The sequence below is a fragment of the Pongo abelii genome, chromosome 14, assembly GCF_028885655.2.
Source record: "Pongo abelii isolate AG06213 chromosome 14, NHGRI_mPonAbe1-v2.0_pri, whole genome shotgun sequence".
Taxonomy (NCBI): domain Eukaryota; kingdom Metazoa; phylum Chordata; class Mammalia; order Primates; family Hominidae; genus Pongo; species Pongo abelii.
Genome location: NC_071999.2, coordinates 119,894,041 through 119,906,923, shown reverse-complemented (window position 1 = coordinate 119,906,923; position 12,883 = coordinate 119,894,041). Strand labels below are relative to the sequence as shown.

The window sequence follows — 12,883 nt, the reverse complement described above, 5'->3', positions numbered from 1 at the left end:
GCAATTTGTTTTTATTTTTTTCCCTTTAAATGGGCCATGCTTTGCTATTTCTTGGTATGCCTTGTCACTGTTTGTTGAAAACTGGACATCTGAATCTATTACTGTGGTACAACTCTGAAAAGAAGTCTCCTGTTCCCCCGGATTTGCCATTTTTGTTATTGCTGTGTTTATTGTTTTTTGACAGCTCTAGGCTGTACCTGTGCCATGGTTCAGCCTGAGGTGTAAACTTAAGGTCTTCTCGGGTCTTTTCTGAGCCTCTCCCTGGGCAGCCCCATATATACAGTTGTTTTTATACGTCCTAGTCTTCAATGTCTGGCTCCCAAAAGGGGAAAGAGAAAAATGAAGGAACAGGGGTCGGGGTAGAAAGCTGAAATGGACCAAAATTAACTGCAATGTGCTGATCAAGCCTCCCTTGAAAGTTTTTAAGCCTTCAGTAGATTCCGTAGTTACAGAACAAGCTGCATCAGGCAGATCCTGCCTGCGAGGTAGACATCTACCTGGGGAGCCAGATTCCTGGTGCTTCCTATTCCACCATCTTCCCAGAATCCTCTCAATCTTATTCTTGTTCTCAAAGTCAAACTTTTAAATTTTGTCTCAATTTTCATTATGTAAAAAGGCCAAGGAACTTGGCTTATCTTTCTCTGCACCACAGGCACCAAAAAGGAAGGTGCCTCTTTGCCCTGTGTCCACCAAGACCTCCACCCTTGGCCACCTTCCACCTTCAGGGTGGGCTCCCGGAGGATGTGCCTCAGACAACATTTGGTGGTGGGGTTCGTGCCCACAGGGACCACCCGGGCCCACCGCGTCTGGGCCTAACAACCTACTTTCTCACTCAAGTATAAAGTAAAACCAACAAGACAGACAAATTTCTAGATAATAATCCTGAATTAGAGAAACACAGCTTGTTTAAAATGCCCATGCGCGTTTTATTAATAAAAACTAACAGTGCCAAGTTAAACAAGTCAAACAATTAAAGTCTCTTTATATTCCATAAAATATTACAGAAAAGTTTATTTGTGTTTCAATAAAAAGACTATCGTTTTAGAACAGGCAGCTAATAGTAACTGTGCAGTTAATGGGTTTTGTGAATAAATTTTAAAAGAGACTACTGCCTGTCCTTAAATTCCTTTTTCTTTTTATAAAAAAAGAATTAAAAATGATTGACAAATTTTGAGTTAAAAAATTGTTAAAACATTCTCTATATTTAATTTCAATTTTATAATAGATTACAGGAAGATGCTTACGAAACAAATACATTTGTTTCAGTACATGTCTTTAAATGATAGACTTATAAGTATGTAAACAACTATATAATAAAAGGTTTCCAAACGCTGCCTGTAAGAAATCAGGCAAATTTTACCATAAGCAATAAACCATTCCAAGCCTTCCAGACAGTCTCCATAGCCGCACCAGCGTGGCAGTAAGCTTTAACCAAACAAAAACAAACAAACAAAAGTACTTCGCAATTTGTTGCTGCAAAACAGGGAGAGAAAAGAGTGTATAAACTTGATGGAATCACAACAGTCAATATAATTTAAGGGACAATAAAGTCAATAAGGTTGATGGTGTTTATTGTTTAAAAAGTCGAATTCTGTTGTTTGCTTGGGGCTGTTTAGAAAGTTGAATTCTGCTGTTTGCTTGGACACCGTACCACTGAACAAACTCCACAGAGTCTCGCTATCCACCAGCGGGGGCGCCATCCAAACTCACGGCAAATAAGCGGCATCAGGGGCTCACCATCCACAACAGGAGGTGTTTTATTTTCATGGATGTGGTTGAAATACAATTTCTTCAGCAAACTCAGCAAAAACTTTTCAGGGGCAAAAATGAACTCTGCACTTAAAGAAAAATAGCAAATGAAAACACAAAATCCTAACAAGTAAATAAATGCTCTGCATCAGCACACTGGTATCAAAACACACATCCACAGCACGTCCTAATCCTACGGGAAACAATCCTTGCTTATCAGAGGTGCATATCTAAATTCAATAGCTTACCAATATCTTCTTGGGAGTAGGCCAAAAGGAAACAGAAAACCCACATTAAAAAAAAAGTTTCTTTTCCCTAAACGTTTTCCTGAAGCCGAATCTGAAGTGGGGAGGACGTCAGTCATCCTCGTCATTCTCATTGAAGTCATCGTCCTCCTCGTCGTCCTCCCCGACGTAGGACACCGGGGTCTCCACCCTGGAGCCGCTGTACTGAGACCCATTGGAGCTTGTGGCCAGCATCCCATCTGCACCGTTGGTCAGGTCACTGCAAGGCAGGAGGCGGTTGAGGCGGTCAGTGCAGGCGGCCCACTCAGCCTCCCCTCGCCTCAGGGCTTGTAGCCAAATGACAGGCTGTGCCCCACAGGTGTGGGTTTTGTCAGTCACACAAACAGAACGGGCAGGTTGTGAGTGTCTGCACTACAGCACGCCAGCTCTCTGGCACTTACTCCATCTCTGTCTGGTTCTCTTCTGGCCCTGTCTCCTGGAACCCATAACGACAGAAACAGGAGGCTGAGCAAAGCCACATGCTGCCTCTCCCTCACTCATCATTCCATCAGGAGCAGTGCCCCAGAGGGAACAAACTGTAAAACCATTAGATCCCTCCCTCCGGGACTTTCACTCATAACCAGCAACAGGAAAAAAGAGAGCCTGGGGCAGGACAGGATGGAGTCCAGAGCGTGGGTCGAATCTGGCAGCAGGGACCGAGAACCCAGAGGGTTGGCAGCACCACAAAAACCTACCACCAACCAGAGCTCACAACGTTCCTAACATTTAAAAATGTTTTTCAATTAACATAAAACCATATGTACATATTTTAATACATTCTAATAATATTTATTAACACTACAATAAAAATGAGTCAATGTGCCTTTTGATGAAGTAATTCTGTATCTTGGAAACAAGTCAGAAATGGTGAGAAATTCAGCCATAAAGCTGCTCACTGCAGTTTTTCTTATAACTGGGAACTACCTAGATGTCCTTTCATGAGGTACTTTTATAAAATGTCCTATCATGCCACTATGAAAATTGGTATTTCATAAGAAATGGTAATAGCTTTGTTTCCATTGTTATGAAAAACTGACAAGTCTGAAAAATCACATCCATAAAAAGGATTATGTGATGATAAAAGTCCTAAAAATACCTATATCCCACCTCATGGAAGAAGCAGCGTTAAACATGTTTACAGACTGACCTCCACACGTTCACACATAGCTACAAGAGAAAGAGAACCGGCCTCTGTCAAAAGCTTGTCACCAAAGTCCTTTCTTCCATCACCACCTCACTGATCCTTGCTTGCCACAGATCAGTAACTCATCAATCACCAGTCTCACCTTACAGGTGAGGAGGCCAAGGCTGGCAGAGGCTGGCTTTGCACCTCCAGAGCTGGCCAGGAAGCTAACACGTGCCCGACACACCTGTTACATCTCATGGCCACAGCACATCCCAACGCAGGTTCAAGCGCACTGAAACTCACTATGTCGAGCCCTGTTATCTGGACCTATAGGTTACTAAGTACTTGTATTTCTAAATAAAGATTTTATTAACACTTAAGATTAATATAAAGTAATACTATATATTGTATCACAATGCAATATAAAAGTTAATAAAATCATTGTTTTGTTAATATTTACCATAAAAGTTATATTTATCTTTGAAGCACTAAGATCAATACCTAGGACACCATTCTACTCTGTGGGATTGCGGGTCAAAGATTAAATACAAATTTATTTAAATAAAGGCCCTTTAATAGCATAGAAACAATATATATTCATACAATAAAATGTAAGCTGAAAAATGCACGAAACAAAAGATGTGTGCTGTGACCACAGACGCGTTCTGAAAAATACGTGTGCTGTGATTGCAGACGCGTTCTGAAAAATACGTGCTGTGATTGCAGACGCATTCTGAAAAATACATGTACCATGATAGCAGACGCGTTCTGAAAAATACGTGTACCATAATCGCAGACGCGTTCTCAAAAATACATGTGCTGTGACCACAGACGTGTTCTGAAAAATACATGCGCTATGACCGCAGACGCATTCTGAAAAACACGTGCACCATGATCGCAGAGCCGTTCTGAAAAATGTGTGCCATGATTACAGACGCGTTCTGAAAAATACGTGCACTGTGATCGCACATGCATTCTGAAAAACACGTGCACCGAGACCGCAGACACGTTCTGAAAAATACGTGCACCGTGATAGCAGACGCCATTCTGAAAAATACATGTGCCGAGACCGCAGACGCGTTCTGAAAAAAAACGTGTGCCCTCACCGCAGACGCATGCTGAAAAATACGTGCGCCGAGACCGCAGAAGCGTTCTGAAAAATATGTGCGCTGTGACCGCAGACGCATGCTGAAAAACACGTGCACCATGATCACAGAGGCGTTCTGAAAAATGTGTGCTGCGATCGCAGACACGTTCTGAAAACTACACGCTCCGAGACCGCAGACACGTTCTGAAAAATACCTGCGCTGTGACCACAGACGCGTTCTGAAAAATACGTGCGCCGTGACTGCAGACGCGTTCTGAAAAATACGTGCATCGTGATCGCAGATCCATTCTGAAAAATACATGTGCTGTGATCGCAGATGTGTTCTAAAAAATACGTGCACTGTGACTGCAGACGTGTTCTGAAAAATACGTGCACTGTGACTGCAGATGCGTTCTGAAAAATACGTGCACTGTGACTGCAGATGTGTTCTGAAAAATGGGAGAAAAAACCTGGAAATACTTGCTATTACTTGGGCTGCCGGGGACAGGAGAATTTGGGTGGTTTTCATTCCTACTTTACTTAATAGGTGATACTTTGGAAAAAAAACCACCATGTATTATTACTTTCAGTTTTTAGTGAGCAGAAACCAACTAAGAAAAGCAGCTCTCCACACAGGGAAAGCCAGCGGGGCCCCACTGCCTGGACAGACAAGCCACGTCAGAGCAGCCTCGGACCTGATGGCCACACCTGAGACATCTGCCCTGCCTTGGCCCCTGGACCCCGGGGGAGGCCCAGATGATGCCTCTCCCACACCCTCAACCACTGTCACCTGGCAGAGAACCTTGTGCCGTTAGACGTGGAACCTGCTGTCGTGATGAACACGCCTCCAACAGTTCCCTGAGCCATTTCTGAAAAGGGAAAGAAAATAAGCGAATGGTCATGAAACAGAAACAACACAAGACGCACAGGCAACCAACAAAATGACGCGCAGTTCCACAGGACAGACGGCTGGAGAAGCTTCTTGATATCCTTCGCTTGTCCAGTATTTTCCACCCTGCTCCACATAGCAGGACACCCCGCTGTGCAATCACATAAGCCTGTCTTCTCTAAAAAGGCAAGAACAGCCTTGCAATAAATACCTGCACACACTGACTTATAAACAGCACACGTGTGCTGCTGACTCAGTATCATACCCATCGTGAAACGGAACAGAATCGAAGTGTCGAGCTGAAACCCTCTTCCCACAGCCCATCCTGGCGGCTCCATGAAGCACGGGACAGAGGCCGGGGTCAGGGCCCAGCCCATGTGGGCGGCCAGAGCCTATTGTCACCTGACAACATGGACCAGCCAGATTTTCACAAGATCTGGGGCAGTTTAAAAGCTCAGGGAGGAATCTCTGACCCTCTCAGGGAATAAATCCACACCCCAAGTTTAGGCTAACAAGAGAAGGATCAGCAGATATGACACCTTCACAATTTCTCACCTTAAAGCCATCCTGCTGTCAGTGGCTGGGACCCTATGGCCCCCAAGGAAAGAATTCACCAGAACAGAAAAAAAGCTCCTTCAACAAAAGCTCCTGTGCTCCCGGCCCTCCGGAGCAGGACACCAATGACTCTGAAATGCTTTTTCTTGGTGACTTTGCCCTAGTGACCAATCAGCTACCATCAGTGGGTGGGATCAGCAATCCAACTGCACTCCTCAAAGAATTTCAACTTCTACTTCTGGGCCTACTTGGAGGGTAAAATCCTGACTTAGCACCTCCTCACACAAACCACGTGGAAAATCCACACGAGCCACCTGTGGACTCAAGGCCCCCATATCCAGTGGGTCATGGCACTGGCTGGACCCCGCCCCAGCCACACCCCCACCCTCATCCCCCTCACAGCCCCTTTGTCTGTGCTCCTGGCCCTACACACGTGGGCCCAATCTCAGCAAGACACATCCCAAGCCAGGAGGGGAGGGCGCCGGCCGAGGCTGGGGGCCATTCCTCACACAGCCACGCCGGGTTGTCTGGGCATTGCTGACCTGTCACGTACGGCTCCAGAGCCTTGGGGACCAGACTTCTGGCCATTTTAAGGTCTTCGGCAGAGCAGCTCCCCGACTCCAGCCCACAAGCCATGCCCATCCGCTTCAGCACTTCTATGTCATCGTGGATTTCAAATGTGTTGTCAAAATTAAACAGATACTCAAATCTGAAGGGGAAAGGCACAGTCAGAAAGACAGGGTCTCCCAGTGGAGACGGTACACACTGGGGTGGAGCCAGGACAGCTGACCCACTGACCACCACACACAACCTCCTGGTTCCCAGTCATCAGTGTCCCCTCACAGAATTTATAAACTCCTAAGTAAATGAGATGAGAGGCAAATAGAGGCCTATTCTCCCCAGGAGGACATGCCCGAAGGCACATGCTCCCAGAACAAAGACGTTCCATCTGCCACATGGCGGCAGCCTCCCACCACCTCACAATGGACAGCCATTTGTGCAACATTTGCTATTTGTACAACATTTAAAACTTGTCCTAGTGACAATACCAACAGGGTCGGCTCCCTCAAAAAGAGATGCGCAACCAGGGAACAGCTCCCCGCCCACAACCTACTTGTCATTGGAGATGCTGCAGTCGATGACCGTCTTCTTGCTGGTGTTGACGATGATGAAGGGCAGGTGGATGACTGAGTTGGGTGGCGGCGGCCGGCTGGCCTGCTGCTCCGCATGCCGGTTTCTCTGCACCAGGTTCTTGAAGGCAATTTGCTAAAAAAAAAAAAAAAAAAAGAGAAGCCAGGTGGCCCGTGGCGGCACAAGAACGCAGCCCCTGTGCCCAGGGGGTCCTCACAGCCCTCCCTGCGTCCACGCGACAGCAAGGAGTTGGCCTGGACGTCTGAAAGGCCAGTGCCGGCCACTGGGTGCTGACCTCTGCAGCCCAGGGAGAAAAGCGCTCAGGAAACGGGATCCTGAGGGGAGAACTAAGGGAAAGCGGGCACACAGCCATCCGTGCCCTGATAAAAGTGTCCTCCACGGCAAGGGCACTCACACCACACAGCCATCCATGCCCGTGATAAAAGTGTCCTCCACGGCAAGGGCACTCACACCACACAGCCATCCGTGCCTGTGATAAAAGTGTCCTCCACGGCAAGGGTGCTCACACCGCACAGCCATCTGTGCCAATGATAAAAACGTCCGCCATGGCAAGGGTGCTCACACCGCACAGCCATCTGTGCCAATGATAAAAGCGTCCCCCACGGCAAGGGCGCTCACACCGCACAGCCATCTGTGCCAATAATAAAAACATCCGCCATGGCAAGGGCACTCAACAAAACACCAATTTTGGAAGTCGATTCCTTGCTGTCCTTCACCCCTCTGAGACCACCCACCACCATGGCACCTACAGTGTGATGGCCTTGGAGGGGGTGCCGTGCCGTGGACGTCGCCCACCCTGGAAAGTGGAACACGGAAAGGCCCATATGCTGCAGGGGTGCTCCTCTGGGGGAATGGGCCCTCCAAGGCTGAACCCAGGGCCAGGGCCTCAGGGGCCCAAACCAAGTGTTCCACTTGGAGAGAACTTCTTTGCTATTAATGTAGAGCCAGGAGATTCCCTTCCTCTCCCGGCCACCCTGGGTCTATCCCCGCTTGGTAGGTACTAAGGCACTGGCAACCAGGACTGTCCCTCCTGACAGACTCCGTGGCCCCTGAGGAGCTCCTGCCCATAAGCCTCCATCACCACGGCTGCCACACCGTCCCCTCTGGGAGGGCTCGAGCACACCTCAGTCAGGGCAGCAGCCAGCTCTGCAGTGAGCACCTTGCACACAACCCCCTCCAAGCCAGACACAGGGCCCCCAGGGGTGCCGCCCACCCTCAGCACTCAATGGGAGGTGGGTAAGGCCAGCTCCAGGGCCCTGATCAGCACTGTGGAGACCCAGGTGCACTGCGTCCACCACAGTTTTACTGGCCTCGCCTGGCACCTGGACCTTGGGTTAAGCACCTCTGAGGGGATTTTTCAAATGTTGCTTTTGCATGAAGTCATCCCTCCATCTGTCTTTTGCCTGTTTAGACATTGTGATGAGGGGTACACACATACACATGTATGCACACATGAACACACACACACAGGCACATGCACGCACACACATGCATGCACGCACATGCACAACCTTGCTCTGGGAATAAGGCCCACGTTCAACACCTATGAGATGAACTCACACCCAGAATCTTAAAGCAGTCATTTGATTTGCCATGCATGAGTGTAACCCAAGGCAGTATGTTGCTGTTATAAAACTAAATTAGTAAAATAAAAATTACCGTGCCTCCACAGATATGTATTCTCTTACCTGTAGAATAAGTTCTTGAAGTTGAGACTGTTTCTGTTTTATTCTTTCAAGTCTCCTCTGTCTTTCCACCTTCAAAAACAAACCACCCATGTGGGGAATCATCACAATTGTTCCACAGAGCATTTTTTAAAACCCACAGCCTCACAGTGTTACCTATGTTTACCTAGAATATAATCGAAGGGATATGGACAAATCTAGACATAGCAGGTGCTGCAAGATACAGGTGAGTTTTTCTTCCATTTCTAAACTATACCTTCTCCCCTCTCCTCTCATTTCTTGGATTTAACTATGGTATCTAAAAAGAAAACAAAAATCCCACAAACTAGGATTCAGAATTAACCTACACTGGAGTTTAACAGATTCTAGTGGGTCTGGGCCAACCATGCTCCCTCCCCTGACAGCCAAGACTGAGAAATGCAGGGAGACATCTGCATGACTGTCTGCCAGCTGGACAGAGAGCATACGGGCACAGAGCCCAGACCCTTCTGAGTGACCCACGACAAAAACATCTACACAGACTTGAGGGGAAATCAAGGTTGAAGGAAGGCTGAAGGGGCACCTCTAAGTTCTGACATTCCTGAGCCGAGTTGGTAGGCAGACCAATCCACTTGATCTCCTTCTTCTCCTTGGAGATGATGTTCATGGCCATTAGCACGTTTAAGGCATCATAGACGCGCCGTCTTATGTTTTTCTGGTCATAAGCCTGGGGATGACAGGGAGTGGAGTTTCCAAATGATCCAAAAAGGCCTGTGGATCTCATCTTAAACTGTAGGCCACAGGCACCAGCTCAAAGGGGCACCCCGCTCACAGAGCTGTCACCCCAACACGTCCTCAGGGAGCGCTCCCACCCTACAGATGACGCAGGACAAGATGGGGCTGTGCGAAGCCTGAGTGTGTTCCAGGAGGGGAGCTGGGGGCTCTCGGGTGTCGAGCCCAGCTGGTGAAGTGGGCATTTCTGCATTTCTGGGCCGCTGGACGTGCAGAGCCAGCCCACGTGCTCACTCACTGGAGTTGACACAGCATCATGCCAGCAAATGAATTGGGAAAAATTCTTTTATGCTGTACTTGGAATTTTCTGTATGGTTTTAACTGTTCCCAATATTAAAAGAGCGAAACGTGCCACACCGCTGGGTTCCGTACCCCAGCCTCTCGGCCCCTGGCACACACTTACTGACTCGTTTGGTAAGATGTGGTTGTCGGCAGCACTGAACTCCGCGACCAGCTCGTCCGCCACTTCGTTGTAGGAAGTGGTCCCTTTCCTCTGCACCTTCTCGCAGACCTTCATGGAGAAATGCCGCAGGCCCTTGCCATTCTTCTCTCCTTTCCTGTTGCGCTTCCTTCAAAATACAAAGGAAAAAAGAAGCGACTGTCAGCCCTCCTGAGGATCAGCCTGAATCGAGGAATGCTTTTACCTGAGAGCTCTAATGAGCTGCACAAAAAGGGGCCACGCCCCACGGGCGCAGCAGACCCAACACGTGAGCAGGCCAGGACCCCCTAGCCCCAGCCCCCAGGCCCAGTGGTCCTGCAGGTCAGAAAGCGAGTGTCTCCCCAGCAGGCTGCACCTCTGTCCTTCCAAGTGTCAGGGAAAACGGGAGGCGTCCCCAGGACCCAAATCAGCGTATGGGAGGCGTGCCAGTACACCAAGCACCACTTTTCTTTTTTTTGTTGTTTTTTCTTTTTTGAGACGGAGTCTCGCTCTGTCGTAGGCTGGAGTGCGGTGGCGCGATCTCGGCTCACTGCAACCTCCAACTCCTGGGTTCAAGCGATTCTCCTGCCTCAGCCTCCCGAGTAGCTGGGATTACAGGCACGTGTCACCACATCTGGCTAATTTTTTTGTATTTTTAGTAGAGACGGGGTTGCACCATGTTGGCCAGGATGGTCTCAATCTCTTGACCTCGTGATCTGCTGGCCTCGGCCTCTAGGATTACAGGCGTGAGCCCCAAGCACCACTTTTCTGAAGAGGGCAACCAGAGTCAGGAACTGTGGGACGTTTCAGTGTAAATTTGGGAATTCTTAGGACAAATTTCAGCAGGCTGTAATTTCATACAGCTTGGGCTGTGATAGCTGTTTGACAACAGGTGCAAACCACTAAGTGTGCTTCAGGTCGAAGGAAAGCTCAACTCTGTACACTCTGGTCAGTCCCCACATGGCGGGAAAGGCCACCTGAGTTTCCTAGCTGGTGTCGCTTTTGGGCACCAACACAGGCAGGCTTTTGCAGCTTTGCGTGTGTGTGTGTTTTAAGGAAAGACACAGCTCATCAGATCTTGCTTTAGTAGAAAGAGCAGCTCTGGTGGGACCACCCGCGGGGGCCGTAACCCCAGGGGCAGTAGAGGCTGAATTCAGGGGCAGTGGGTGAAATCCATTCCACATGCTCCCAGCACAGACAAGGAAAAGTCTCCAAGGTCCTGTGGCAAGTACAAGGCCAGCTTCTCCCCATCTTGGCCAAGAGCTGCCAGCCCTTCAAAGAGCACCCACTACACCAGACACAAAGCGGGGTGGGCAGTGCCCAGCCCGACTTCTCCATGCGCCTCAGCTGCACACCTGTGCAGGCCACGATCATGGGTGAATGTGACTCGGAGGCTGACATCAACGTGCGTGGGAGCCCCATCGCACGACTGTGTGACACACGTGGCCCAGGAGAACGTGGAGGTGCGAACTGCAAGCAATCCTACAACTCTAAGGGTCCAGAGGGAAGTGCTCACCCGGCAGACCAAGGTGAGGAGTCGGAAGGCTGGTTCTGAGAGGCAAAGTGAGTGCTGGGGGTGTGTGGGCTTCCTACCACCAGGGTGTTTGACGCTGCCGGTCTCTGAGGCGTACCAATTACCTACAGTCAAAAAAGACAATTCAGACAGTCAGTCCCCTCCCACACGGCGCGGGTGCCATGCCCACCGTCTGTTTGCTATCCGCAGCCACTGAATTTTGTTAACCACAGTGAGCAGCCACGACGGAGCAGGAAAAACGCCCAGCGGTGGACGCTTTTGTCACAGTGACGGCATCACCACACCTGTTCTGAATGTGGCTCATCTTCCTCTTGTCAGTCACAGGCATCTTCTCCAACTAGACAGAAGCAACAAGAAACTTTGGATGACCCAAGCAAGGAAGAACAGGACAGGGCAGAGCGTGACCCCCAAACCGCACACAAAGCACTAACGGTCAAGTGCAGGACAGGGCAGAGCGTGACCCCCGAACTGCACACAAAGCACTAACGGTCAAGTGCAGGACAGGGCAGAGCGTGACCCCCGAACCGCACACAAGGTGCTAACGGTCAAGTTTAATGAAGGGGGCAGCAGTGAATTCCACACAGGGCACTTGAGCACGCTTCCATTTTTCCCTTCACCCTTTTACTTCCTTTTAGTGACATGGATGAGGATGAAATTGTATCCTTCCATGGTACTAAAAAGAGGCCTGAAACAAACCAAAAACAGCTCTCAAAAGACAAAAGCACAGGCAGGGTGACAGCAGCTGCTCCCCCAGCCCAGCAGGGTGACAGCCATCACCTGGTAACCCTGTGCCCTGGGGCCCTGTCTGGGTGGATCCCTGCACCCACAACGGTGTCAGGCAAGGAGGGAGGGCGACCAGCACTGGGGGCGGAAGGTAGGGGCTCCACACGCCCCCGGGGCTCACACACCTGGGCCCCTCTGGGGGGAACCACCAGAGGCAACGCCAGTTTGGACACTGACCCACCCGCCCCACCCCACAGCACACCTGAGGTGTTTAAACTGAGGTGTCTCTTCCTTCAGGGATATGCTGGCTGGTTTGACTTTTGACAAGGTCTTATCACTTTAGTTCCAACAATGAACGTTCAAGTGTGAATACCCGGGCACCCTCATACAGGCAAATACAACTCTGACTTTTCAAAGATCTTGTGGCATGACTCTATCTAAACTGGAAACACTATTTCTCAGTAAATGTTAAGTCATTCAATTCACCACAAATCAAAATGCCTCAGCGATTAAACTGCTTGTGTGGACATGCAGTTTCCGTTAAAGGGATTGGAGCTGGACACCTGTATGCTGGTGGGGGGGCTTCATGTGGCCGACGCCCTCTAAGCTGGGCCCCCCCAGCTCCCCTTCTTACAGGGATAAATGCATCACCTGCGGTGGCCCTGGGAGCAGCTGACAGGGACACTTTCCAATTATCCCTAGGCCAGATGACCTGTCAGCTCCTGAGGAAAAAAACATTTCAAGGACTGATCTTTTCACTGACACTCATGTCTCCGATGATCAGAGACTCATCAGAGTGTGGCCTTCTGTGGATCACCCCGTTAGCAGGCCATGAAATCAAACAAGTGAATTTTCTGCAAAATGAAACCATACAAAAGATAAATCTCCTGGGCGTGGATAAATGTCCTGT

General features: G+C 49.3%; 1 protein-coding gene across 9 annotated transcripts in view; it reads right to left on the bottom strand.

The window, feature by feature from the left end:
* Positions 1-902: 902 nt before the first annotated feature.
* The window catches only part of TFDP1 (transcription factor Dp-1), a 57,835-nt gene continuing 45,854 nt past the window's right edge, over positions 903-12,883 (bottom strand). For 5 of the 9 annotated variants that reach the window (XM_024231030.3, XM_024231027.3, XM_024231031.3 and 2 more), the window contains exons 5-12: positions 11,233-11,354; positions 9,702-9,867; positions 9,090-9,233; positions 8,531-8,599; positions 6,805-6,956; positions 6,233-6,399; positions 5,037-5,115; positions 903-2,253 (exon numbers count right to left, since the gene is read on the bottom strand). In XM_024231030.3, coding sequence (XP_024086798.1) covers positions 2,106-2,253; positions 5,037-5,115; positions 6,233-6,399; positions 6,805-6,956; positions 8,531-8,599; positions 9,090-9,233; positions 9,702-9,867; positions 11,233-11,354 — 1,047 coding nt within the window. In that variant the 3' untranslated portion in view covers positions 903-2,105. The remainder of the gene's footprint in view (positions 2,254-5,036; positions 5,116-6,232; positions 6,400-6,804; positions 6,957-8,530; positions 8,600-9,089; positions 9,234-9,701; positions 9,868-11,232; positions 11,355-12,883) is intronic. The other 4 variants (XM_024231033.3, XM_009248816.4, XM_054529313.2 and 1 more) reach the window with 1 other exon arrangement.